Raw genomic sequence first — 27,377 nt, 5'->3', positions numbered from 1 at the left:
GAGTCGAGACTATCTGGCATCCTATAAAACAACCTGTATCTCTAATTTTGGAAAAAAAATTAAAGTTTTTTTGTTCTTATATGTTTTTGGTTAATTCCAAAAAAAAAAAAAAAAAAAAAAAACTCAATAACAAAACAATTTCTTTAAGATAAAATTTAAAATGTTAGAAAATTAATACAGAGATATTAATTTTTATTTTTTAATTTGAACATAATTCTAAATGAATTAAACAATTTATTTTATTTTTTGACATAATAAAAATGTGTGTGTGTTGTGAAAGATGCAGTTGTGCCCAATTGCCACTAAGGTGATAATACAACAATATTGAGACAGTATAAAATGAAACAAGTAAAAAAGCAAAACCATATTTGGGCCAAGACTATGTCTTGGAGACTCACTACTAAGTGGAATAACTTTGACGCTCAAGGCAATCTTCTTTGGTATTGCTGCTTTTGGGTGTGATTGTTCAAACTTCACCGGCCACAACCATGAGGTCGTCCACCATGCATTTTCGATGAAATTAACCTATCCAATTTAAAAATTTCTCTTCATTGTGTGTCGGCCCGGGTTGAATTTTTGTCGATGCGTAACGAAAATTTCCTGTTTTTGAAAAAAATAATCATGGCTATTGTATTGTCCGACATTATTTTTTTATTTTGCACAAACACTATACAGTTTAACTTGATTATAACATCATCGGCTGTAATGACAACTTTAATATAACGTCAAATTTTTATCTGTCCCATGATTTTAATATACTAGATAATGTTAGAAAACACCACTTGTAATGACATAAAAGTTTTAATGTCATATTTGAAGCACTCCCAAATTTACAAAATTACATTACAAATTTTATTTAACATAGAAGAAACTACGTGTTCAGTCCTAAGGTCAGAGTTCACTTCTTAGTATGACTGTGGGTGGTACTTTCCCCTCAAGGTCTTAGAATAATCTAGGACCTTGACTCCCCTACCTGACTTCGGTTGGGTGAGGTGGCAGTTTTGCCTGTTTGTAGAAGAGGGTTTCCATTTTGGATTTTATTTTGACTCGGTTCTTGGTCTCCTGACTACCTACGAGTCTGGATTTTTTTATCCACAAATGATTTAAGCACCAAATACTCTGTGCCAAATATTAACTCTCAACATGTACCTCTTCATACCTCTATGCTGGTAATAAAAAACGGCAGTACAATTTTATAAACAAGACATAGTCTTGTCAATAACAATACATTTATTGAGATAACACAATGCACAATGAAAGGGATTCGGATACCAACTCTAGGCTCTGCCCAAGAACAAAAGGTGCCAGCACATGGACCTGCTTGACAAACAAAGAGGTTTTCATGCTTACAATAATAAAAAAAAAGGGCACAATCTATATTACAAAAATTTACCTTTTAAAATTAACTTAAAACTAACTTATGCTTCAAGATGCGGAATAGGAAATTAAGATAGACAGAGAATAAAGAAAAGAAAGGGATACCTATACTCGGTTGATCCTTTTGTTTCTGAAATGACTATTTTAGTTGATTCTCAATGGAATTTCATCCTTCCTTTTGGAGACGAGTTATCACATACATTTTTTTGGAGGGATAACAGAGATTGTCTTCATCGACAATTGTTTTAAGCATTAGGACTCTGGTGGCACAAAGCCTTCAGCAAACTCCTAGGTTCTTCACTATGGTCCAGATCAACTTTCTCTCTCCATCTGAGAGAAGCTTGATCCAGCCGTCTCTCTTCTCTGAAAAACCATTACTTTCACATTTTGGGCCCTCAGACATTTACTCTCCCAATGGAACAGTTCAGAATGTCAATCAACAACCAAGTGAAGTAGAAATAAAAGGCAGGAGAAAGTTCTAGAAACAGGAAATTATAAGAATTGAGGACAAACTACAATCTAGAATATTCTATAATAACTTAAAATTATGGTGTACAGTCACAGTGTATATATATGTACACACAACACACATTTTTATTATATCAAAAGGTAGAAAAAGTTTTTTAGTTGGTTAGCTATTCGAACACAAAGAGATCAAAACATTTGACATTTAAACTAATTAAGCTATTTTGGTGTGCTCACTAATTAATTGGTAAATAAGCAATCAGTTTTTCAGTCCAGTTGGAATGATTAGATTGATGGAAGAAGGGATTGCAACACAAGGACAATCTGTCAAGGGACGTGTCTTCTGGGAGGACTTTCAATTGAGAAAGTGGTTCCTATTTAAGTGTTTGACATATGAAGAAAACCTGAAAAATGCTATGCAGAAAGCCTGTTGATCAAGCACAAACTTGGGACCATCTGCCACTGTTCAGTTGTTTTGTTCACTTGGTCACTGATGAGTGCCTAGTTGGAATGAATGATCCTGCAGTAGTAACACTAAGTCAAAGACTGGGTATATTCTTTTTTGCCTTGTGAGCTTTATGTTTTTCAGAAGTTGCCTGCTGTCACAAATGACTCTTTTTGTGTATGGCAGCTGGTAAAAAGTGTACAATTAACTAACAAGACTTATTCTACCCCATAAATTATGATAAGGATTTGATAGTATTTACAAGTAGTATTATTTGCATAGTATTTGATAGTTTTCACCTTTCTATTTCTATCTTGTTTGCCTGAATCCCATTGTCTTTTTCCTTTTCTTTGATACAGTGATACCCCGAACTTACGCGATAGGTGGGACCAAGCGATAACCGCGTAAGTCGAATTCGCGTAAGTCGGGGTATAATTTTGCAATTTGTGTAAAATCCAAATTCGGACATATGTAAGCTAATAAATGTTCTCGTTAATCTTATCACATCTTTTGATTCATTTACGGTTACAAGAAATTACCATATAGAGTCTCTCAAGTCTCCGTAGATATAACAAACACAGAAATAAATAACACAAAATAAATTGTAACTATGTGTCGATTCAGCACGACACATCCGAACATGTAAGCTGAACAATAGTGTGGGGGGAGTGAGTAATGAAGAGCTGTGTGCCGCTCAAACAAAAGACGAATCCATGAGATTTGAAAATCGCATAACTCCGGGTTCACGTAAGACGGGGTGGCGTAAGTCAAGGTATTACTGTACTTATAGTCTGGATCCCACTATTACAGATGGACCACTGTTGTCTGACCACAGTTCTTTAACCCAGACCACTAGTCTTCACCTTTCTTTCTCTCATGCCCTACTCTGCCACTAGTCAAACCAGTTATTTCTGGAAAGGGGGCCCAACTTAGACAGAAATGGCCATAGAGAAAGTTGGAAGAAGAAGCTAAAGGTGAAAAGGCAGAAAGGATTGAAGAAAGCATACTATATTCTAAGTATTAAAACAAAAATAAGGAGTACAGCCCCAGTACCATGATAAATTCATTCAAATAATAGCAATTTTTAATTCAGGAACTGTTTATTGTTAATGTTAAATGTGTATGACCTTAATTTAGATCATTTCAGCATATACTTCCAAACAACTAATTTTAGAACACCAAATGTTTTAAGAACACAAGCCATTAATATCAGATTAGTATCTGAAGATTCTAAATGCACTTTTTCTAAAAAATTAAATAAAATAAAGATTTAATTGATCTAATAATTTTTTAAACTTGATTCAGAAAATGTATGCTATTCATTAATATATTCCGCAGTTGTAGCATACCACATGCATCTGTTTAATTATAACTCATCTATACTTACTAAAAATTAAAATATAAACTTGTTCTAACAATCTGAATGGGATGTTTTTACTTTCCTTGCGTAACAGTCTGGCATTATTTCTTAATTTAAATTAACATTAGGTTTAATTACCCATTATATGAGCATAGTGGAAGGCATATAGATTCTAGGATTTCTAAATGTTCCACAATGCTCTTTAATCCTAATATCTATAGATCTGAAAAAAAAAAGCATTTAGAATTTTAAAATTCTATTCTGATATTAACATTGTATTTTAAATTATTTTTCATTCTTACATTTGGTGTTTTAAAATGAGTTATTGGAAATAGATACTGAAGATGACCTAAATTAGAACTGAAAATGTTTTACATACAGACAATAAACAGTTTCTAAACTAAAAGCTGTTATTATTTGAATAAACAGAATATAATTGTTAACTAAAAATCATTCAGTTTTACTGTTTTGGAATGGAATAGGGTGGAGAGAAAGTTGGAGAGTGATAGCATTAATCATTTTTAAGTGCCCTTTAATCCATCATAGAAATCTGGCAACCTATAACTATCAGAAATACATTGGCTGCTTGTTATATTGTGCACATTGGGAGACAAATCAAATGAGCAAATATTATATGGCATGATATATCTACCTGTTTTGTGTATTTTATATCTTCATGTTGACTTTACTTTTTTGTCAGTTGTATTTCAAACAATGGTAATTTCAAGATCAATGATTGGAATGAGGTAATATTTCTTTGCCAGTAAAAATTCAATGGCAACTGATTTTTTAAAAAAGAATTGTCTAAAGTGCTTTTACATTTGGACTACAAAAAAAGCATGATATATCCAAATAAATGGTATAATGAGGGGCTACTGTACTGGATTATAATTCTGAAAATGTGTTCATAAATGGGGTGGTCACTTTGAACATGTGTTTTATTCAAACAAATAACAAAATGGTTTGAGTTGGAATTAATTTTGGTATAAAAGTTTTTCTACTGTGTAGTTTAGCAAAAAGTTGCTATTTTTTAAAACATTATTAAGGAATACACTTTACTTATGTTGTTTAATTGCTACTCATTCTTCTGATAGATCCTTTAGTGATAAGCATAAATTTTTTTAAAGAGAAAAAAATCATATAAGGAACACATTAGTAGTTGACTATTCCAACTTTAGTGGTACTATTACACTTTTACTGTTCCTTATATGATTTGTTCTTTTCATTAAAATTTATGCTTATCATGAAAGACACTGTACTTATTGATCATACAATAAAAATATAAATTTATAACATTTTAATTTATTGAATTAATAACTTACTTAATATTGATTATTTATTGTTGTTATATTTTAGTTGAAACAGCATACCTGATCTTTCTCCATCGCTGCTAAGAATTGGGCAAAGATAAATCATGGAGGACAAAAGTAGCTTAGAAGGTATTATTACATGTTTACTGTTTAAATAGGAATATTTTATTCATCTTTTTCATTCATAAATGCTAATAATTCAAAATTTGAATGTATTTAAAAACTGAAAACATTTTGAATAACTATACAAATATTTTACTTTTATACAATATACAAACCTTTCTAAACCTTTATAAACTTTTTTATATGTTGTAAAGTACACAAAAAACTTTTTTCTTTTTTGTGTACTTTATTTCCAAGTTTTTCAGTTTTAGTGTTCATTTTGTTTTTTATATGTTGAATTTTTAAACCCGTCACAAACCCAAACAACAATTCTTTTATTTATTTCAATTTATTTTTACATCATTCATAGAGTGAAGTTACAGTCAACTGTTTTCAAGAAATTTATTATTTTAGAAAATAAATGGGTGTATAGGCCTCTATATATATATATACATATATATGATATATGTCACACTAAACCTATCTAAAATGGAAAAAACTTCAGAATGGCATGAAGTTTTACATTAAGTTTTGTTATAAGTTAAAACCTGTCCAAGGTAGAAAAAGTTTTTGGTTATGAAGAACATTACTTAACATGAATAAAACAGAAAATTATGATTTCACCTTGTAAGTATTGATATATAAGTAAAATCATCTCCAGTTATAACAATCATTGCAGAGCATGACAAACTGTATTTCAAGAACAATTTCAAACCTTGTCAGAGAAAGAAAGGTCATATGATGAGGAGACATATAGACAGGATGTTAGATATAATCAAGAGCAGAATTGAGTACTTTTAAGAAGTGAGAATTTTCAAGAATCAGAATGACTTTCAAAGAATTGAATTTTCAAGAACAAACAACAACTGTAATTCATGAAAACAATGGAAATAAGGTAACATAGTGATGCTAATTTGCCTTGTGTGGAGTAGTTAGTAACTAATTAATGCCAAGTATTTGATAACAAGTTGATTAAAATGATGATAATTAAAATGATAACAGAGATTGAAGTAAATGATTATGTTAGGGTATTAAAATTCTTTGAAAAGCCACATCACAGAATAACTTGATCTCTGTATTACTGTAATGCAATTAGAAATTCTGAATGCAGAGTGAAACACTAGCCCTTTATTCTTGAATTGGCTTGTTAGCTATCATGTGACCTCATAAAGATTGTATCTGATAAGGCTGTTTATTTGAATACCTATTACAAGCTCTTGGAAAGAGAACTTTTTTAATCGAATAATTCTCAATTCTTGCATTCAAATACTCCCATCTTTAGATGGAATCATTTTGAATTTGTGAGGCTCTGGATAGGGTCCAAATTTCTCACTTAAATTTGCTTAAAAAACTGTTTTGTTTTGTAATTCCCATCCACTTGAGAGTGAATTTTATTGGGAATTATATGATAAATGAAAAGAACTGATATTAGCACTAACACGAATGAACTAAACTAGGATGTACATTAAAATTACCTGACAATATCTATAAACTAATACTATACAATTATTTCCTGACAAGCATTGTGATTCAAGATATATATATATCTTGAATTATAAATCTATGATAAGAGAGAGCAAAGCAAGCCATGAAATGAAGTGAACAATATGGATTTTTTATTTCACCAAGACCTGTAAACAGAGCATTGTGATTCAATATATATATATATGAGGGTGTCCTTATATGAAGAAAAAAATTTTTTTTTTTGAATTTTTAAATGCATACCCCTTAATTCTTTTCAAATCGCTAAGACTTACTTACATACAAAATGAAGAAACACTTTCCTGAAGGAAACTGCTTTCAATTTTTAACCTAGTAAACAGATTTTTGCTCTTCCTAGACACAAAACAATCCAAAATTTTTCCTGAAACAAAAAGTAGGTATAGTTTAAATAAGATATAATTAAAGTACAAACAAAACATGTAGTTCTATATACTATACAAAGAGCTGACTATTTCTTCTTTTGATGGAATAAACCTTTTCCTGAAATCGGATATACTTTCTCGTTCCAAGTTAGCTACTATTTTCATCTTGGTTATTTCATCAACTAAATCATTGAATAGTGATAATATGGCTATTTCCTCAGATAAGTACCACAAGTGTTGACAAAACTTGGTCAAAGCTGCATGGGAAATTAATTTGTCAACTTTTTTGTATTCTTTTAATGTTTTTAAAAAGCACAAATCTTGATACGGCACCTGTACTACCAAACCGCATCCAAGCCAGGGTTTTACGTAAACTGTTACAACAAATAAGCAAACGTCTTGCAATGCTCATTTGTCCTTGGCATTCATTCTGAATTGAGACTGCAGCAAACATACTTTCAAAGAGTAAATAGCCCTAGCCATTCACCTTGCTTGATGCATTTGCTTCCAGATGCCTGATTTGAATTTTTTTTCCTTTATCTCCCCCCAAAAATATGATAGATAACTCAACTAATTCACGATTATCATCTATCACAATAGATTTTTGAAGTTCTCTCATATAAAAAGATAATAATTGATCAATTTCCGCATCATTGAAATGTTGTTTTACAAAATCAATGCACATTTGTATGTTTATAGAATCAATGCTCTTCCAAGAGTCTTTAAATTTTTTGAATATTGGAATATTGGGGCTGTTAGTAACTTGGAGGATTTTTGTTTCAAACACACTTTTTAAAAGTAGCTCATATATATGATGGTGACAAGTAAAGAGTAATAGCTCTCTAGCTTTTGCTATAATAGCACACAAGCTCCATTTAAGCAACCCATATTGGATGCTGTTGTGTCACAACACATTATTTGTACCTTGTCATTTAAATTCCAATCATAGAGTGCATTCGAAACTGTGTTGGCTTAGTGTTTACCAGAAGAACTGTCCAGTATTGGTACGGCAAGCATTTGTTCCCTCTCTCTGAATGAAATAAGAATTGTTAGGAACTCTTCTTTAGAACTTCTAATGTTCAAGCCAGGTAACAATTTGCCATCCCAATGAATGGTGACTACTTCTGGCACATAATCCTGAAAATCAGATTTTATGGCTTCTGCTCTGTCCTTCCTCACTTGTGTCCGAATCCATTGAAGTGAAGATTTGTCAATTGAAAATTCATCAATACTAAGCCCTAGTACTTCCACTGTAGCATGAAGAATATAAATGGAATCTCTAATGCTTAACTGGCATCTGTCTAAAGCTGCAACTAGTTTAGGCGTAACGAAATCTTTTCTTCCTCTTTTTACACTGTTTCAGATGGCACAGTATTCAATTCTTGAGGAAAAAGCTCATCCAGACTATTGTCAGAGCTATGAGAACTGTCGTATAGTTCCTGGAGTGGTGATAAATTATGCAATATTGAAGAAGTCGATGCAGCTTTCATAGAAATATTTTTGAGCCTTTTTCTTTTTACTTCTATTTTTCTTTGCCTTGCCCTTTCTTTTTTTCAGCCAATTTTTTATCTACACCCACTAAGCAGCCCGGACACCCTAGTTTTCTCTGTTTCTGTAAGAATTATTTTTATCTTCCTCTATTGTCATACGTTCGAGGGCATCGGCGTGTGCAATATCAAATAAGTTAACTCAATCCATTTGAAAAGTTTTCTTGCAGCGCTTATAAACATCTTGAGTTTTCTTACTGTTTTTTTGCAACTCTCTCCATATGTGATAAGGATCCACCAATTTCTTGACACAGTTAGGTATAGATTTTGTAGGTATTCTAGCTTTTTCCCAAAATATGGTACACTTGCATATTACAAGATTTGCACTTTCACTAACAGTTAATTTAACTTTGCGACTGTTAAAAAACAAAACTGCGAGTACTTGCCAATTTGACAGTTATTTTGCACCCGTGATTTGGTAGTTTATCTCTGACTAAGAAAATATGTTCTTTAGCACTTCGTAATTCCACTGATATCTTCGAAAAATAAAACTGTGTTAATAGCCCAACAGGTTGTGTTAGAATGGAAAACAAAGCGAATATGTGCCAGTTTTCTAGTGCAACATGTATGGACATGATTCGATGCAAGTTGGCACGGGTTCTAGTGACCAAAATGAGCTGAAATTTATTGTGCAAGTATTTAAGAGTAAAATAAACAAAACTAGGCCATATGTAGGTGGCTCGGATAACTGATTATGTATGAAAAAATACATTATTAAAAAAGGAAGTTCCATTACACGTCAGCCACACACCCAGCAATCTGTTATAGCCTTGGGTGATAGTGTCCAACTGGGGCATAACAACAGTACCAAGTTCAGAAACAAATTAATATTAAAACAGATGAAATAAAATAATTAAAAAAAAAATGAACAAGGGCTGGGAGTACCACAGTTTAGAAAAGAAAAGAGAGTGTGAAATGGGAAATTCAATCTCTCATTCCAATGGTTACAAAAACAACATATGAATATTTTTAACAACTCATGCAAGTGCAACTGATAATACAAAGGCTAATTTTTAAATAAGGTCCGTTTTTTAATAAGAAGAAAACTATTGTAAATATCATTAAAATATATTTTTTCCATATTCCACATACTTTTTTCTACTTTTCTACATAATTTCCATTTTTGTTCATACATTTGTCATACCGCTCAACAAGTTTTTGAATTCCGACTTCAAAGAAATCTGCCGTTTGTGAAAAAGCCAAATCCATGACTGCAGTTTTCACTTCTTCGTCGTCGTTGAACTGTTGACCACCAAAATCCTTTAATTATCGAAAGAAGTGAAAATCACTGGATACAAGGTCTGGACTGTAAGGTGGATGATCCAGTTGTTCCCATCCAAAAGAACTGATTAGACCTTGTGTTTGTGCGGAAACATGTGGCCTTGCATTGTCATGGAGCAACATCACACTGGAATACAGTAGACCATGCTGCTTGTTTTGTATGGCATGCTGGAATTTTCTCAAGGTCACACAATATGCATCAGCATTGATTGTTGTGCCTCTTGGCATAAAATCCACTAACAAAATCCCTTTCCTGTCCCAAAAGACAGTTGCCATAATTTTTCGTGCTGAAATGGACTGTTTGGCTTTGGTTGGCGAAGATGTGCGTTGCCATTCCATTGACTGTTGCTTGGACTCAGGAGACATGAGACAACCAAGTCTCATCTTCTGTAATGATGTGGTCCAACAATTCATCTCCTTCCTGATTGTATCAAGTCAAAAACAATAAAGCACTGTCCAATCTTTTTGTCTTGTGATCATCAGAAAGCAGTCTTGGAACCCATTGAGAACACAATTTTCAATAATTCAGTTTCTCTGAAACAATGGTATACAAAACTGACTTTGAAACCTGTAGAAATTCAATTGATAACATTGAAATCATGAATTGTCAGTCCTCTCAAATTTTGTTATCCATATTGTGAACCAAATCTTCATAAATCAGAGAAGGTTGGCCAGGGTGTGGCTCATCATGTTTATTAACCTGCTCGACCTTGAACATTCTCACCCACTTTTGAACTTTATTGTCACTCATAGCATTATCACCTTAAACTTTACAAATCTGACGGTGAATTTCCACTGCTGCAAAGTTTCTTGCACTCAAGAATCGAATATAAGATCGTATCTCACAGTCAACAGGTGACTCAATTTTCTTAAACATTATAAACTTTTACAGCTCAGCACACAGACAGATGATACGGCTGCAAATGGTGTCTAAACATGTGCAAAGCATGTTCGGAGCAGACACACATATACACTGCTGCAATCGTGTGTTATTCTCACTCTCATTCACAAACAGACCTTATTTAAAAAATAGCCCTCATATTTATGCCAGGGAGAAAAATGCTTCATTCTGAGTTATGAGGAGAAATTATGAAAATACAATAGACATCTCTGCCTGGTGTCATGATTCGGTGAGACATTGAACATTGACATCAACTTTACCATGAATTTGAATTTGGTCCCAAAAAGCCCTTGTCAACAAGCAAAGGACCACTTGCAAAGTGAGGAGAGGTGGGATTGGACAAACCAAAATGTCCAAACAGAGTTGTGAACACTTTAAAAAGCCCAAAATCAACGATGCACAGGCTTATCCCATGAAAGTTTCTTGCATGCTAGTTAGTTACAGTTAATTATAACCTACCCTAAGTGTGACAACTCTTTTAGTGCATCATTCTGTTGGAAAACTCTTTGATTGGACCTTCCAAGTCTCATTGTACCATTTTCATTTTGGACATTGCTGTAGCTGACAGAAGGAGTGAAGACACCTGAGATCATCGTAAATTTAGGACTGTCATCAGGACTTTTATTTAATTAACTTGTTTTGGAAAATAGGAGATTTACAAAATATTGTAAGCTATTGTTTTGTATGCAAATAAAATGCATTTTAATTGTAAATGGAATTCTTGCCTCAGTACCTATTCCCCCCACATACACTGATCAATTACTCTTGCCATTCTGAATGACAATTCCTTCATAACAAGAGAGAGTCAACCATGTTACTCCAGATAATATCAAGTCCATGATTAAACCTCACAGGTGGTACTCACAAATTAAATGTAGTAATAAAATCTTTTCAATATATGTAAAAGTGATCTTACTATAAAAATACGAGAAAAAACACTAAAACCTGTTGAAAATTGATACCTGCCAAAATGGAAAAATAATTTGATATTGTGTGATTCTGGTTAACAGATTTTACTGTATAGTGATCAATAATGTGTAAAAATAACTGAGCAAGGATTGTACGTATCTCAAATGCATGTTATTGTAAATAGTGTAAAGATGAAGAAGTTAATAAAAGAATTGATGTTTTAATCCTGAGATTTGTGACTGGCCTGTAAATTTAACAAGCAAAAAGATTCTAGTTACCCTTAAAAATTTTTTTATTTTGTATATAGAATATTTCCAAAACTGAAACAATTTATAGTTTATCATTCAAACAAGATCATTCAAATTTTTGAAAATATGAAAACTGTTATATCTAAAGCTAATTATTTTTATTATTATGTGTATTTATCTATGTAGTGAAGTTTTTGATGAATTGTATTGCTTAACTAGTTTTCTTAATTACAAACACATCTATAGTAAGTGGATCTATATTTGATAAAACTTCCATAATTTTGTGTGGATAACCTATTGATTATCTTTTGGGGTTATATCCCTCTATGAAATCGCTCGATGTTGTTGAAAATACATCAGTCGGAATTTAATATGCCTTTCTTTATTTATGAATATATACAGTAATGTACCATACAATGTATATACAGCTCGACATCGATTGAAGGTTACAGTTGTTTGCGCTGACCGCTTGTCCTAACGTCTGTTCCCAGTAGCTGTTGGTTGGAAAGTGGGTGACCAGTTCAGAGTTTGCTTTTTCCCTTTCTTTGCGCCCTCTATTGTCTGAATTGGCCCGTTGCCGACAGGCACCACAATCTGTTTAAAAGTCAGTTTTAAATCAGATGTGAATTATCTGTTGATTTTAATTTGTAATTATGAATTCATCAAACAGCTTTTAATTTTTTTTGTATAAGTAAGAAATATATATTTATGGTACAGTTTTTTACTTTTTTTTAGAAGACAATTTTTTAAAAACTTGCACTTGTAAGTGCTTTTTTGTGATTGTAAGTGCACATAGCACTATTAATCTAAATAATGGGATGGAGATGGATGACTTGTGTGTGGATGTGGTGAGGTTAAAATAGTACGAAAACAGACAGGCTGGTAGAATGATGACTAAAGGATTGATAACTGACTAAATGGAACATTTTTGTGTTTAGCAAAAGAGATCAGTTTGTATAATGTGAATCATTTAAATGTTGTATTGTTTTGTATTATCTGTATGCTTTTCCCTAACTTAGATCTGTATTATCTGTATTATCTGAAGAGGGGTACAAAAGAAACAAAATTTGCATCTGAAATGCATAATAATAAAGGCTAATGTTTTGTGAAACTTAGTGTTGTTTTGTCTCTGATAAAATGCAGTTATAGTTAAAAAAACAACCAGTTATCTAATTTGTCTTAACCTTTAAAGTTTAAATTTTTTAAGAATTTTTTTAAAAAATTGTCTTTTAAAAAAAAAGCCTTTACTTTATCTAAAATCATCAAGTGTGTCTTTAAAAGTTGTGAAAAATCCGTTACATATTATAGACATTTGTCTATCGTTGCAATTTCTTCCAAAGCCACCAAAGATATGTATATGCATGTCTTGCCTTCAGTTTTCTCCCATTCATTTTCCATGTGTCAGTATATGGTTTAATTGTATATTATATAATGCTACTTGGATTTATATCTTAAAAGCTGATACATGTCCAGTAATTTTTCTCTTTTTACATAATAACTTTCAGAAAACTATTTAGAATATTCTATACACAAGATGAGTAAGTGACTTCAATGCACTAACAATGGATGTCATTGATGTTAAAGTTTTTTATATTTAATTTTTTCTGAATTTACTTTAACATTTATAATTATTAATAATAAAATACATTATATTATTATTATATGATAAATAAAACAGTAACAAAGCAATAAGATAAAAAATTTTGTTAGCTTATAGAACAGCTTTATAAATAAACATTAAAGATTTACATTTACTCTCATAAATAAAGAAGCCAGAAAGACCATTAAAAAGATATACATTTTCTGAACTTTATTCTTCTTCAGGTCTACTAGATAATGTTCTATAGAAGATTGAAAACAAATATTCTGTGATGATGCAGATTATTGGCACCATGTGTAAGAAACAATATACATTAAACTACGTTTTTCATGAATACGATAACAATATCAATTTATTTTCTTTTAACTTTAACTTACAATATACTATTTTTCCTTTGTCCTTTACTTTACACTGCTTGTTTTGATATCCCAACAAAAATGACTTGAGATGCCGATTTGTGGACAATCCATTTCAATCATCTTATATCACTAATTAAAACTAACTTATCTTAAAGTTTTACACTAATATTACTTAAAATAAAAAAGGAAGAGAAGAAAATTGTGTTAGTATGGCATCCCCTTTCTCCTATCCTGTGAGTTGGGCACTTAAGTTAACAAAGGAAACTTAACCTCACCATGTGGTTCTCCTTAGTTGAGATAAGCAGTCCACTCATAACTTCCTTTTTTATGTCTTCAATCACAAATTTCGAGCACTAATCTTCTATGTCTCCACCATGTAGACCTTCTTTCTCATACTCCTTCTCCTGTGTCACCATGTGCTTCTCTTCTCATTCTTCCTGACTCTACTCTTGTCTCACCATGTACCTCTCTTCTCGTTCTTCCCGACCAAGAATGCCAAAAAAAATTGTCCTTCTCTTTGGTGGCATATGTTGATTCTCCTTTTAGCCCAAAACTCACCAAAAGAACAACAATAGGAAGGTATAGAGTTAATTGGACAGAGAAAGAGAATACATACAAATTATAAATTTGCTAATTATAACAATAAAAAAATATATATACATTGTGGGACTCCAATAATTTTTGGCGAGTGACCAAAGATGTGTGGGACTTTGCATTATCATGCTGGAAAACAACACCCTTATGATTTGCCAATTCTGGCCGTTTTTCTTGAACTTCATCGCTTAGTTTGGTGAGTTGAACTATACATTTGAATTAATCGTTTGGTTTCTTGGTAAAAGCTCAAAGTACAGAATTCCTTTATAATCCCACCAAACTGACAGAATAATCTTTTTTTGGTGAATCTCAGCTTTTGGTGTCATCTGGGCTGGTTCATCTCGCATCACCCACAATTTTTTCTGATTAACGTTGCTATAAACTATCCACTTTTTGTCGCCAGTAATCAGTCGTTTCAGAAATGGATCAATCTTGTTGCGTTTCAGAAGTGAATCACAGATGCTAATGCGTTGTGTCAAATGAATTTCCTTAAGCTGATGAGGGACCCATAAATCCAGTTTATTGACATAGCCAAGCTGTTTTAATTTTTTTTGAATGCATGTATGTGATACATTGAGCTTCTGTGCAATCTCACACGTTGTGCTATGACGATCTGAATCGATAATGGCCTTGGTATGGATCTCATCAACTTCAACTGGACGGCCAGATCGTTGAGCATTTTTAAGGGAAAAATCACCAGAACAAAATTTGGCAAACCAGTTTTGACACTGCCTTTCTTTCAAGGCTTCATTCCCATATACGGCACATAACTTCTTGTGTGCTTGTGATGCGTTTTTGCATTTTCGGAAATAATACAATAAAATATGTCTGAAATGCATGTCTTGTTCTTCCATTTTTAAATTGGGATAAAAACGAAACTAAATAACTAATCGATACAATTTTTTTACTAAATTAAAGGTGGAAGTCCAAACAACAAGAAAACAATATAGGTTAAATGCTTTGAACACGATGACAAAGCAAAAAAAAATGTGCTAAGGCCACCTATTGACAAAATCCGCAATCACTTAGTTGCCAACCCTATAGGTGTTAGGAAGGTGATGATGAAAATATTTATGGTACCAGGGTTTTTTTGTGAAAATCTTTGATCTTTCAGATGGAGGGATCACTCTCAGTTCGTTTTCCACTACTCTTCTTTGTTTCAAAGTTTATATCTCCAAAATCATTCACTTAATTTTCACTTACTATGTTATGCTATGGTTTGTTCTTATTACTGCCGACAATTCCTGTCTTCCTTTTGTCCGACTAGGCAATGTTTCAGATCTTCCTGTTTCTATGTCTGTCCACTATGAACGCTCCACCAAGAATGTCTACATACTTCCCTGACTCGCCTCAGGGCTTTTCTCTTTCTATTGTTTTCTTGGTGTAGTTCTCCGAACTGAGTCCCCACCTGCAGGAAGGAAAGACCGTTAGAAAGTTTGAGAAGAAAGATACAGAACAAAAGACAAAGGAACTTAATATTATGCTTAAAATTAAAACATATAAACAAACTATGGCATATCGCCACAATGAGAGACACTTTAAATATGCTTTGTGAGTCCTGAAGTACTTGTATTTGACAAAAGACCTTAAATTAAAATATTGTAAAAATAATAATACCGATATTTTAGATTGTTTTGTGAATTCTGACTGGGCAGGAGATATTTTAGACTGGAAATCTACTACAGGATTTATAATTAGACTGTTTGGAAATGTAATTTTTTGGAAATCCAAAAAGCAGAATAGTGTAACAAAGTCTTCTACATTTGCTGAGTATATTGCATTATCAGAAGCCGTAACAGAAATAAATTTTCTGATTTGTCTAATGAATCAGGTTTTCATTAAAGTTTGTAAACCAATTAAGGCATTTGAAGACAACTCAGGTGTAGTAGCCATTGCTAAATATGGAAACTTTACAAAAAACTCAAAACATATTGTAGTTCATTATCATTTTGTGCATGAGAATGTTAAGAAAGGAAAAATTGAAGTTCTAAAAATAAGAGTCAGAAAATAATATTGCAGATATATTTACAAAGGCATTAGGAAATGTCAAATTCATTAAATATAGAGAGATGCTAAATGTAAAAGAATAGAATATAAGATGTGTGAGATTAAGATAAGTTGTTAATAGAGTTGTCAAGTTAGCTGTTACTTTTCTTGTATTTGATATTTTTTTGTATTACAATATAAATGTAAGGAGGCATGTTAATTATTTTACATTTATATCTGGCAACACTTGAAAAAGTTGTTAGTTGACGAGTTTTGACCTGTTAGTTTTAAGGTTGGAAAGTAAAGTTGTAAATAAGTTTTGTTAGTTATTAAAGTTAAGTATTAAAAGAATAAAAGAAAAGAAAAGGTAATGCTTTATTTATTGTCTTAACAGTTCTTGTTAATTGGCAACATCTGTGCACCTCTTCAGCACTTCATTGTAGCCAACAATCAGGAATGTTTCCTTTTCGGGACACTATACAGGTTCCAAGATCAAAGTAATATTTATACATTAAAGTGGTTCATGAATGCATTATTGCAAATTTATACAAATAATAAAATTATTAATTTTACATACATCACCATCCAAAGAAAAATAATAATATCTATATATAACATATAATTTACAAGATAGAGAAGTCCAAATATATGACTTGGAAATTCTACTGCTTAGAACTGCAGACATATTGATAGCTACGAATAAAAATACAGTAATCAATACCACAAAAAGAGGGTGACAATTTTGACCCTGGGACTAGCAAAACAGCAAGTAAAAATCTGTTGTAGACAAGAAAACTGTCCAGAGACATACTCTGATACTCAATGTGGAAGCTGGTTAATACAGTCTTAAGTTCAGATTCACATAGCAAACATTTCTAGAACTTTAAATAATTTTTTTTTTAAAATCTTCTATAGAACATTATCTGGGATGGAAATAGAAAGTTCTGAAAATGGCTATCTTTTTAAATGTTCTTCTCTTCTTTATTTTACAAGTTTAAGTTTAAATCTTTAAGATTTTGTTGTTTAGCATCCATTTTGCATTTTGACACTTATGAAGTGTAGGAGTTTCTATCTCAGTATTCTATTTTTTTGTATCATTTCTTTTATAATTACATTTAGAATGAACTGTTAAGAAAGAAAAAAACATGAAAAGCACTTTAATGTTTGAGATGGTACTTTCTAAACTGAAAACTGATAAGTATCATGTTTTCAAGACACAATGGTTGCAGTGGTATGGTTGTGCAGTGGTTTTATTTTACTTTTAGCAATTTTCTATAGGGTATATGCTAATGCAGTTTATGTAATTTTGTAAGTTATTCACATGAAATTATGGTAGTAAGTATGGTAGTTTAACGTAATTGTAAAGCCGGTATTGAGATTAAGATGTTTGTGTGATTATACATATATAATAATCTATTTCTAGAACCTTCTGGGCATGTTTGCGATCTTTGTGGAGCTGTATCACCATCTATATTTTGTTCTCAGTGCAATAAAAGGTATTTTTGTGGATCTTGTGATGATATGTATCATACTCACCCAAAACGACAAACTCATGTTCGTCAGTCATTGATAGATACTAAAACTGAAAGTCCTGTTCGCCCACCAAAGAAACGATCACATCTCCAAACATCTGATGTTTCTGGTTCTAGAGATTCTTTTGTTGAAAAAGAACATTTAGATACTTCTGGAATACCAACTCCTCCATCAAAACGAAGGTCAAATGTTCAAAGTCCTGTAGAACCATCAGTAAGTGCCACAAGTCTTTCTTCTCTTCCTGAAACATCTAACATCTCTTCTGTTTCACCTTCAAAAAGACAATCTGATATTCAGATGCCTGTTGAAAGTTTGATAAGTGATGAGAATTTGATGACTGTTCCAGAAAAGTTAACTGAATTTACAACTATTCCTGTTCCTCCACCAAAACGAAAATCTAGAACTCCTGAAGTCATAAAAAATATTAGCTGTGAAAGCATTTCTGAAAAAATGAAAGATGAATCAGATGTATTCAAGATTCCACCTGTTCCTCCTCCAAGGAGATCACATTCCCAAACATCTGTTGACAAAGGAAGTACAGAAAGTTTAGAAAAAAAATCTGTTTTAGAAAATTTAACTTCTGCTCCTGTTCCACCAAAGCGAAGATCACATTTACGAACACCTGAGAGTGAAACCAGTTTACCTGCTTTAGATGATGATAAAGAAGTATTATTTTCAAAAGAGCAAAGTATACCAGTTCCTCCCAAGAGACATTTTCACAGAAGGACTCCTGATAGTGTTTTGAGTCTTCCAGCTATGTCATATCATGTAGAAGCAATGTTTTCGAGTGATTCCTCAACATTACCAATCATACCTAAAAGGAGTTCACGTTTGAAAACTCCTGATAGTGTAACAAGTCTTCCTACTTTACCCAATCAGAAAGAAGCTATGTTTTCTAGGGCCGATATTCCTACACCTCCACCAAGAAAATCAATTCGAACATGTAGTAGTATTACTAGTCTTCCTAATTTTTCCATAGAATATACTACCGCACCTACACCTCCACCTAGAAGAAGATCACGGCTTCCAACTCCAGAGAGCTTACCTGATAGGGAAAGAACTTCTGCTACTCATTCGCCTACACCTCCACCAAGAAGAAAAAAGCGAGAATTAGAATTAAGCAATTTATCATTACAAGTGAGTTGTAATTTTAAAGTATTTATAGTATATTAAGTATTATAAATGGATAACATTGATTAACAAAATATAGCTAAACAACAAATTAACAAATGTAAACAATTTTATATTGTATGCAGTTAATGATAGGATATAATACAGTACAGTCGACCCCCCTATAACGTACGTTCCTATAATGACAATTCCTATAACGTAGCGAAAAAATTGTAGCAACTTTCGTATAACGTACCTCCTATAACGTCATTTCGCGACAAGATTGATAGAGTCTGGACCAATAGTGGATGAGCAGCCGAACTACTTTCCTCCGACCCTGCGCCACGCTACAGAGCAGCTAAATTGAGTTTGCTATCGTCTGTTTAGTATTATATATAAATTAGGTACTGTACATATAATTATATATTAACTTAATTTATTGTAACTTTATTATAATTATATATATGCTTTCTGCCGCCTGGCAACATGTTACGGAGATTTTAGGCTAGTAAGTTGAGTTTATTATCGTCTGTACAGTATGTGAATTAGGTACCGTAAGTCTAATACAGCACTAATTTTATACATCTCTTGTGAAAGAAACACTTCTTATTCAACGTCCATAAAAATTATTTATATTAATGATGTCTCCAAAGGTCAAGTTACTTTTTATGCGAAAAATTATTTATTAGAAATCGCGGTCGCCGATTCATGTGCTGTTCCGCAACGAAAACCAGCTTTAAGCAACGGCGTAGTCGAACGGTACACACTCGGTAAGTAATCCTATAATTTTTTGTTTATAGCATAGTTTATACGGATTACTCCCAAAAAATTATACGTGTTTTGGAAATGTTGAGTGGAATTAGTCTAGAATCGGTTAATTTTATAGAAGAAAACCTTTCAAACAGCCTTAGTCCGTAAAGTTCCCACCTATCGGGCTGCGATTTGCTCATGTATTTAATCATTCCTACAACGTAATTTTCGGTAAGCGTGGAACGTATCTAAGCGTTATAGGGGGGTCTACTTTAATTCCCAAAGTGAATGCTACTGCCCTGTGAATGCTGAGTAAATCTAGGGGGAGTGAAAAGAAGAATGTAGGTGGCAGGGGTGCTGGAGGCAGGGTACTGATTGAATGGTTACCATAGATGAGTGTTGGTGTCATCAACAACCTTTCCCTTTCCTCTGTTAAAACGAGTAAGAAGAAACATTGCGTTTAATGGTTTCCAAATGTGGAGAACAATGTACAGTAAGGACGCAAAATATGAGATTTGTAGAAAAGTATTTCTAAGAATATATCCGAGCCTTTCTCATCCAAGGGGAAGGGGGCATTAGGTGTAAGTTTATGGAACCAAGGAGGCAGTTGCTCGAAAAAGTTTGGGAATCACTGATATAGTACATCATCAACTGAATATAAACATCATTTAATAAGTAATTTAATGGCAGTCCTTTGGTCAGATGTATGAATTTTTTTGTGCATTGCACAGCAGCACATTTGAATACTGGTTATGAGAATGCAGAATTTATTTGATCTATGCATTCACTATCAAGTGATTCACATAATGTCACCCATAAGAAACAGTGTATTTATCCCATTGACTTATTTGCATAGAAGGGTGCTAAAAAGGCTGGACTTAACCAAAATTAGGCACTATATGAATACTTTTTGCACTTGTATATACAGTGGGTGATCGGTTAACGAACATAATCTGTTCCAAAACTTTGTTCGCTATCCGAATTGTTCGTTAACCGATTATCGATTTACCATAAGTTTTAATGGGAATTTAATTAATTCGTTCTGGAGACCCCCAAAAATAAAAAAAATATATACTTTCTTACTACGTTTATTTATATGCAATAATAAACATACATACATACACAGTCTTGCATTTTTATTAATGTTTTTTCCGTTTGAAAGGGTTAAAAAACCTGTCTAATATCGATTGCTTTTCTCTCTTCTTCAGGATTTTTCGTAAGTAATTAATAGCATTGCAATTGTAGAAATCCCCAAGCCTCAACCTGGTTTGGATGCCATTCTAAGATCGTTGTTCTGACATCCTCCCACTTCTTCAAAGGATCTTTAATAACAGATATCGGCATTAATCCTCTTTTTCAGAAGAAAACATATCTCGTTGAGTTTCTTGGTGTTCTTAATTCAAGAGTTCTTGGCGTTCTTCTGTCGTCAGATCCGTTTCAGGTTCCATTATGAACCCTTCGATGTTCTTTATTTCTCAGATGTGAGTTTTGTTACTCTTTTAACTGCTTGAGTCTTCTTGATTATACAGTATTTTTCTTAAATAAGATTGAACTGTGCCTACTGTAGACCTGTTCACGTCATACTGCCCAGCAACATTATGCATCTTCTGCCCACTCTCTACCTTTGCTATTATACTCTCCTTTCGAAAATAAAAACTGACACAAAACATAATGAGTCTCACCTAACAGTCTCTTGAATACTATAAAAAAATTGTTTCTGTCAGAAAAATAAAAGGCTGGAATTATAAGGGAGAGTTTCAAAGTTCGGAGGAATACTATCCGATCGGTATATACCGGCTTGAGAGTTGATGTCGACGTCTCCCACACTCCGAAAAGTTTCGAATTGTTGCCCGAAGACAAGGGAAGATCAATCAGTATTCATTATTTTACGTCGCTTCTTCTTGTGTTTGTTCTGTGGGGTGTTCGTTATCCGATCATGTGTTTGTTGTCCGAACATAAAAATCTTTCGCGAAAGTGTTTGTTATCCGATCTGTTCGTTAACCGATCACCCACTGTATTAATATTCCACTATATATTGGATGAATCAGAGAAAATTTAGAATTTTTATTTTCTATAAATGTTAAATTAGTCAGCACTTCTAAACTATTTTTAACCTTGCTGTTTAGGAATTAAAAGTTTATTTGAGAGAATCCATTAGTAAGTAAATTGGAGTCAAAACTCGTCAGATATACATAAATTTCATAAAGTAGCTTCACCTAATATATAACACACAAATGGTCTCATTTTTTAATGTTCTGATGAAGTTTGAGTGTAAAAAGCAAAAATACTCATTAAATGTTTTATTTTCTAATTTATGAAGCTTAGAGAATCCATTCTTTAACAATTATTTTTTATAATATTTTTTTTCTGTTTTAGAGTGATATTAATACAAAAATATTTGTAAGCTGTACATATTTATAAAATAAATAGTGCAATTAACAAAAGCACCAATCTGATTCAAATTTTTTCTATCTTTTCGTCAACAAAAGTTTTTATCATTGTATCATCAATTTTGTGAAATTATTAATGGACTGTTAAAGATTGATAAGAAAAATATATCTTGTACATGCAGTCAAACCACATTAAAGTACCATCCTAATTAAATGCTAAATGCATAATTTTTCAAATTGTGAGGCTCTGGATAGGTCCAAACCCTCACTAAAATTTGCATTAAAATGATTTTTAATGCAAATTTTAGTTAGAATAAAAATATAGAAGCTAGAAATAATTTTTTTGTTTGAAAATGCAATGTGGAGTTTTAAACAATAGAAGAATATAAGTCCTAAGCTTGACCATCTCTAGTTGGGATCAAATTAGATTTTGATTTTCACCTTTTTTACAATTTAAGTTGAGGTCTCTTTACATTTAGTAATGAGTGATCAACTACTTAGAAAGCAAAAAACGAGGAAAAGCAACCAATTGGAATAGGTGATTGAGGACAGAAATTAATAAAAACATGGGAATTCAAGGATGTGATTGCTTCTTCTGAAAGTTCCAAGTGTCAGATTAATTGTTGTGTGTGCATTGTGTGCCCATCTTCGTCTCTGTCTCCCATCCTTGAATTGACATCTTCCTATCACCAGAAGTCAACCACATTGTCCCAGAATTGTTGAGACATTGAGGGAACTGTCATTTACGAACCATGGATACTCCTTCATTTGGAACTATCTTGGAAAAGGGAGGAAGACCCAGAGGCAGCTGCTGACTTAGAACTTCCAACTTTGACATGAAAGGAGCTTACAAGATTTCCATAATCTTTTATGGAAATCTTGTAAGCTCCTTTCATGTCAAATAAATGATTTCTTGTAACTGTGGAGTCTGTCTCGGTACCAGTCACACCCACATATGACCCTTTGCAATCCCTCGACCCTCTTGACATTTTCCCCCCTCATAGGGTACTTCAGTAATGCTACATTCCATTTAGTGCCAATTTAAGAGATAAACAAATGATGACCTAGATTGAGAATTGACATTTATATTTATTTTTTAAATTAAAACATACTTTGCTTTTATTTTGGAAAATAAATTTTCTCTTATATAGCATATTTTTAGTCTTCTAGTGAACATAAAAGAGAATGTCTTCAATCTCAAGATGAGATAAAACATGAATCAGAAATAAAAGAATCTACATTAAAAGAGAGGAGAATATTACAAAGTTATGGTTAGTAGATTTATTAATTAAATATAATTATAATAATATTTTCAAATTGTTCTACTCAACTATTTAGTACTATTTTAATACTATTTCTGTTCTATATTTCAAACTACAGTAGAGCGTCGAATATCCGAATCAATTGGGGACTGGGGTTGTTCGGATAACTGGTATTTCGGATAACCGATTATGTACGAAAAAATAGTTTAATGTATCCGATGTTGAAATTTTTCTCCATTGCGTGTTGCTTCGCATTGAAATTTCGCCGATGTTAAGCCTAACGAAGACTATTGTATCGTTAAAAATTATTTTTTTATTTTGTACAAACAAAATAAATATATTGAAAAATATAAAAACAATAAAAAAATTATACTTCAGAAGTTAATTTAGTATCAAAAACATAAAATATTTGAGTAGCCCAAGATATAGCCAAAGATTGCAGCGCCACAGCACTAGTGAAAATTTAAATTTGCCGACTGGAATTCGTTCGGATAATTGACATTTCGGATGATTGACTTTCAGATAATCGATGCTCTACTGTATTTTTGTTAAAATATCTTTATGTATATACATAACATGCATCCAAATCTGAATCTGTGGCAAGTGAGCTGTAACTCTGTGATCAAAAAGTATTAAGAATGGTTAAATAAAATGCAAGATTTGAATTTATTCATCAAAATTTATTTTGTCCTCTTCAAAGTAATTCCTTCCCACTGCAATGTACTTATGCTAATATTTTTTTCAATCTGAAATGTTCTTTAAAGTTGTTTTCCTGAAACCTTTTTGGGACTTGCAGTGAATTTTCTTTTATGGTGTCAATCGACTGAAAACGATGACCACAAAGTGGAAATTTTAGTCGAGAAAACAGGAAAAAGTGACATGGTGCCATGTCAGTGATTGATTGTAAATTTTTGGCCAAAAATTTGCAAATGAGCACTGTGAGTAGTTGCATAGTTGTGGTGTAAAATCAACAAGTTTTCTCACCATACGTCAGGTTGTTTTCTATGAATTGCTTCAGGCAAATGATGCAAAACACTCAAATAATATTTGTTGTTGACAGTTTGGCCAGTCAGAAAGTATTGGTGGTGCACAATATTATGTTAATCAAAGAAAACAGTCAACACAATCTTGATTTTTGACTGATTTTGATGCAGTCTTTTTGGTGTGCTTCACCTTTCAAGTATCATTCAATCATTCACTTGATTGTTGAGCCATTTTGGTGTCAAAAGCATAGATCCAAGTTTCATCACTCGTAATGATGCATTTGAAGAAAAATTAACCTTGAAAAAGCATGTCCTTGGTCACTCAAACACATTGTGGTTTTTAGAAAAAATTCAATGTTTTTCGGATGAGTTGAGAAGTGACATTCTGCAAGCCCAAACAATCTTTTAAAATTTCTCGACAAAATCCAAATGATACCAGAATCTGTTCAATAATGTTCCTAATTGTTAAATGATGATCAGCAAGTACCAGACTTCTGACTTCAGCAATGTATTGTTCATCGGTTAAAGTGGGTGGCCTATCAGAGTGTGGTTTATCTTTAACATGTTATCTGCATTCATCAAACATTTTGTACCACTTGTAAACTATTACTTTTGATAGACTATCATCACCAAAGATCTTTTGAAACATTTCCAACATTTTTGTAGCAGTAATTCTGTTGCAAACAAAATTTAATGCATGTTCTTGCTCGATTATACTCAACATTTTGAAAAATCGCCAGCACAAAAATTCTTTACACACAAAACAAGCATTTATTTGCAAATGAAAACATACAATGACATATGGATTGCTGCTAGATGTCAATGAAAGTTGTACAAAATGATGAAAAAATGACAACAGTGCCCTCTTGCACATGCACAGTTTAAATGAACCATTTCTGATACTTTTCGATTACAATAGTATAATTATGTCTCATATTAATCAGTCTAGAAGCAAAGATCAGGTAGAAATCTAGGAAATGTAATTGGCAATGCATCTGCTAGTAAGAAATTGTGGATTCAAGTCCTACTCTGGATTGATCTTTTCTTCCAGAATATTGAAAATTATTAAACATAATTTAAAATTTAGTATAATTATTCAATTAAGTACAAGATGGTGGCTTAATTATAAAATGTTCAAATTACATATTTAATATATTAACCAAGTTCTAACCTGAAAGTTAATCTGACAATAAATTTGATTTAACATTGTTTCTATTGGGCTGATCAAAAAGTTTGTTTATTTTTATACAATATCATAATACTCAAATTTTAAAAATTAAAAAATAATTTTATTAAATCATTTATGCATTTATGTTTTGTATCATGTTAGTCCATCTGTTGGATAGATCCATTATCTCATATTTAAAGAATTCTGAGGACTTTTTGTCAAAAAATATCTAAGCGATTTTTCACATTGTCTAACTTCTTCCTCTGTAAAGTATTCTGAAGAGATTGAAGTAAATGATAATTTGAAAGTCATGATTGGAAGAATATGAGGGGATGGCATAAAATGGTGGTTTAGCATTGTGATGCTGGAAAGCCACAGTCTTCATTCTTGCTAATGCTGCTCATTTCTCTTTAATTGCTAATGGCTACCTTCAGATTATCAAGTTAGGAATGATACTTCTCTATATTAACTGCTTGATTTTGAGGTAGCAGTTTGTAATAGATAATTCTCTGCCAATTCAACCACATACTCAGCATAATCTTTTTTGGATGTGAACTGGCTTTTGACTCCATTGAAGAGGGGTAAGTTGACTTTCTCCATAATTTTTTTTTCTGCACATAATCATAAATGATCCATTTTTCATCATCTGTAATTAGTCATATCAAAAAAGGGATCTATCTTGTTGTGTTTCAGCAGTGAATTACAGGCAGATATTCTATCACATTTCTCTCACTGAACTGATGTAGTACCCAACATCATAGCAAGGTATGTATTGTAAATTGTGTAAATGCCCAACAACCAACTCCTGAGCAATAGATAACATTTCTACAGTTTCACTGGTGGTGTAATGTGGGTTTCTTGAATTAATGCACTGATTGTATTGTTATCAACAGCTGAGGATCTTCCAGATTGTGGTACATCTTTAAAAAAATTTTCTATATGGTATTTCTTAAACCACTTTTGTTCTTTTATTGTACAGATATTGTCAGTGGATTCCTCATAAACAATACAAATCTTATTTTGTGTAGTTATAGTGTGGTTGTTCAGAAAGAGATATTTGTGGGTCCGTGAGTAACCATTACAAATAACAACACAGAAACAAAATTACACACGATATATATTCTTTTAATTCTTTCCGAACGCGGTTCTTTTAATACACTGATCCCAATCCAACAGATTTTCACTTCAATAACTATACAGGGAAGTGAGTCGCCTCCTATTAATTTTACAGGGATATATCGCATGCGTGCGTAACACAGAACAACCAAATAAATCTAATGACTAACTTAAAACTAATCTTACACCTATCTTAAAATAATAAGGAAAAGAAACTTATAGACTTAGAAAAGCAAAGGAACGATAGGAAAGTAAACAGAAAGTACCTGGGTTCAAGTCGTTTGATCGATCTCCTTAATGATTTTCGTCCTTACAATCGTGATCCCTTCTCTTTCTCTAGTAAACCAGCAGTTTGATGTCTGGATTCTCTCACTCTTCTAATGTCTGATGGATCCTTGTACCTCTTTCTGTGCTCAGTCTTGACAGGGTTCTCTCTCACAACTGCAATCTCCTCTCTTTCAAGTCTGGAGTGCTGCGTCCTACGTCTGCTTTCTCCGAGGTCCAACCGAAAAAGTGACTACTATTCATCTCTCTCGTTGTCTTGGGCTCTTACTCCCTTTGTCTATCTCCCCAAATTCGGGGAAGTCTTAATCTCCTCCTTCTTTGTTCAACTCTTGTTCTTAGAAAGGGTAATCCTCCCCCTCAAGCAGTAACAGTTCATGTAGAAATTGCTTTGAGACAATGGAAAGGAAGTAAGAAAATAGAAACGAAAGAAG

General features: G+C 32.5%; 1 protein-coding gene across 3 annotated transcripts in view; it reads left to right on the top strand.

Moving 5' to 3' along the window:
* The window catches only part of LOC111635722 (titin-like), a 159,325-nt gene that overhangs the window by 11,302 nt on the left and 120,646 nt on the right, over positions 1 to 27,377 (top strand). For all 3 annotated transcript variants that reach the window (XM_023380781.1, XM_023380780.1, XM_023380782.1), the window contains 3 exons: positions 5,004 to 5,086; positions 17,773 to 19,019; positions 23,295 to 23,403. In XM_023380781.1, the coding sequence (XP_023236549.1) occupies positions 5,062 to 5,086; positions 17,773 to 19,019; positions 23,295 to 23,403 (1,381 nt within the window). In that variant the 5' untranslated portion in view covers positions 5,004 to 5,061. The remainder of the gene's footprint in view (positions 1 to 5,003; positions 5,087 to 17,772; positions 19,020 to 23,294; positions 23,404 to 27,377) is intronic.

This window comes from Centruroides sculpturatus, unplaced genomic scaffold (assembly GCF_000671375.1).
Source record: "Centruroides sculpturatus isolate CEXI.00-Female unplaced genomic scaffold, Cexi_2.0 scaffold1034, whole genome shotgun sequence".
Lineage (NCBI taxonomy): Eukaryota > Metazoa > Arthropoda > Arachnida > Scorpiones > Buthidae > Centruroides > Centruroides sculpturatus.
The sequence above is the reverse complement of the archived record's forward strand: the minus strand, read 5'-3'. Positions and strand labels throughout refer to the sequence as shown.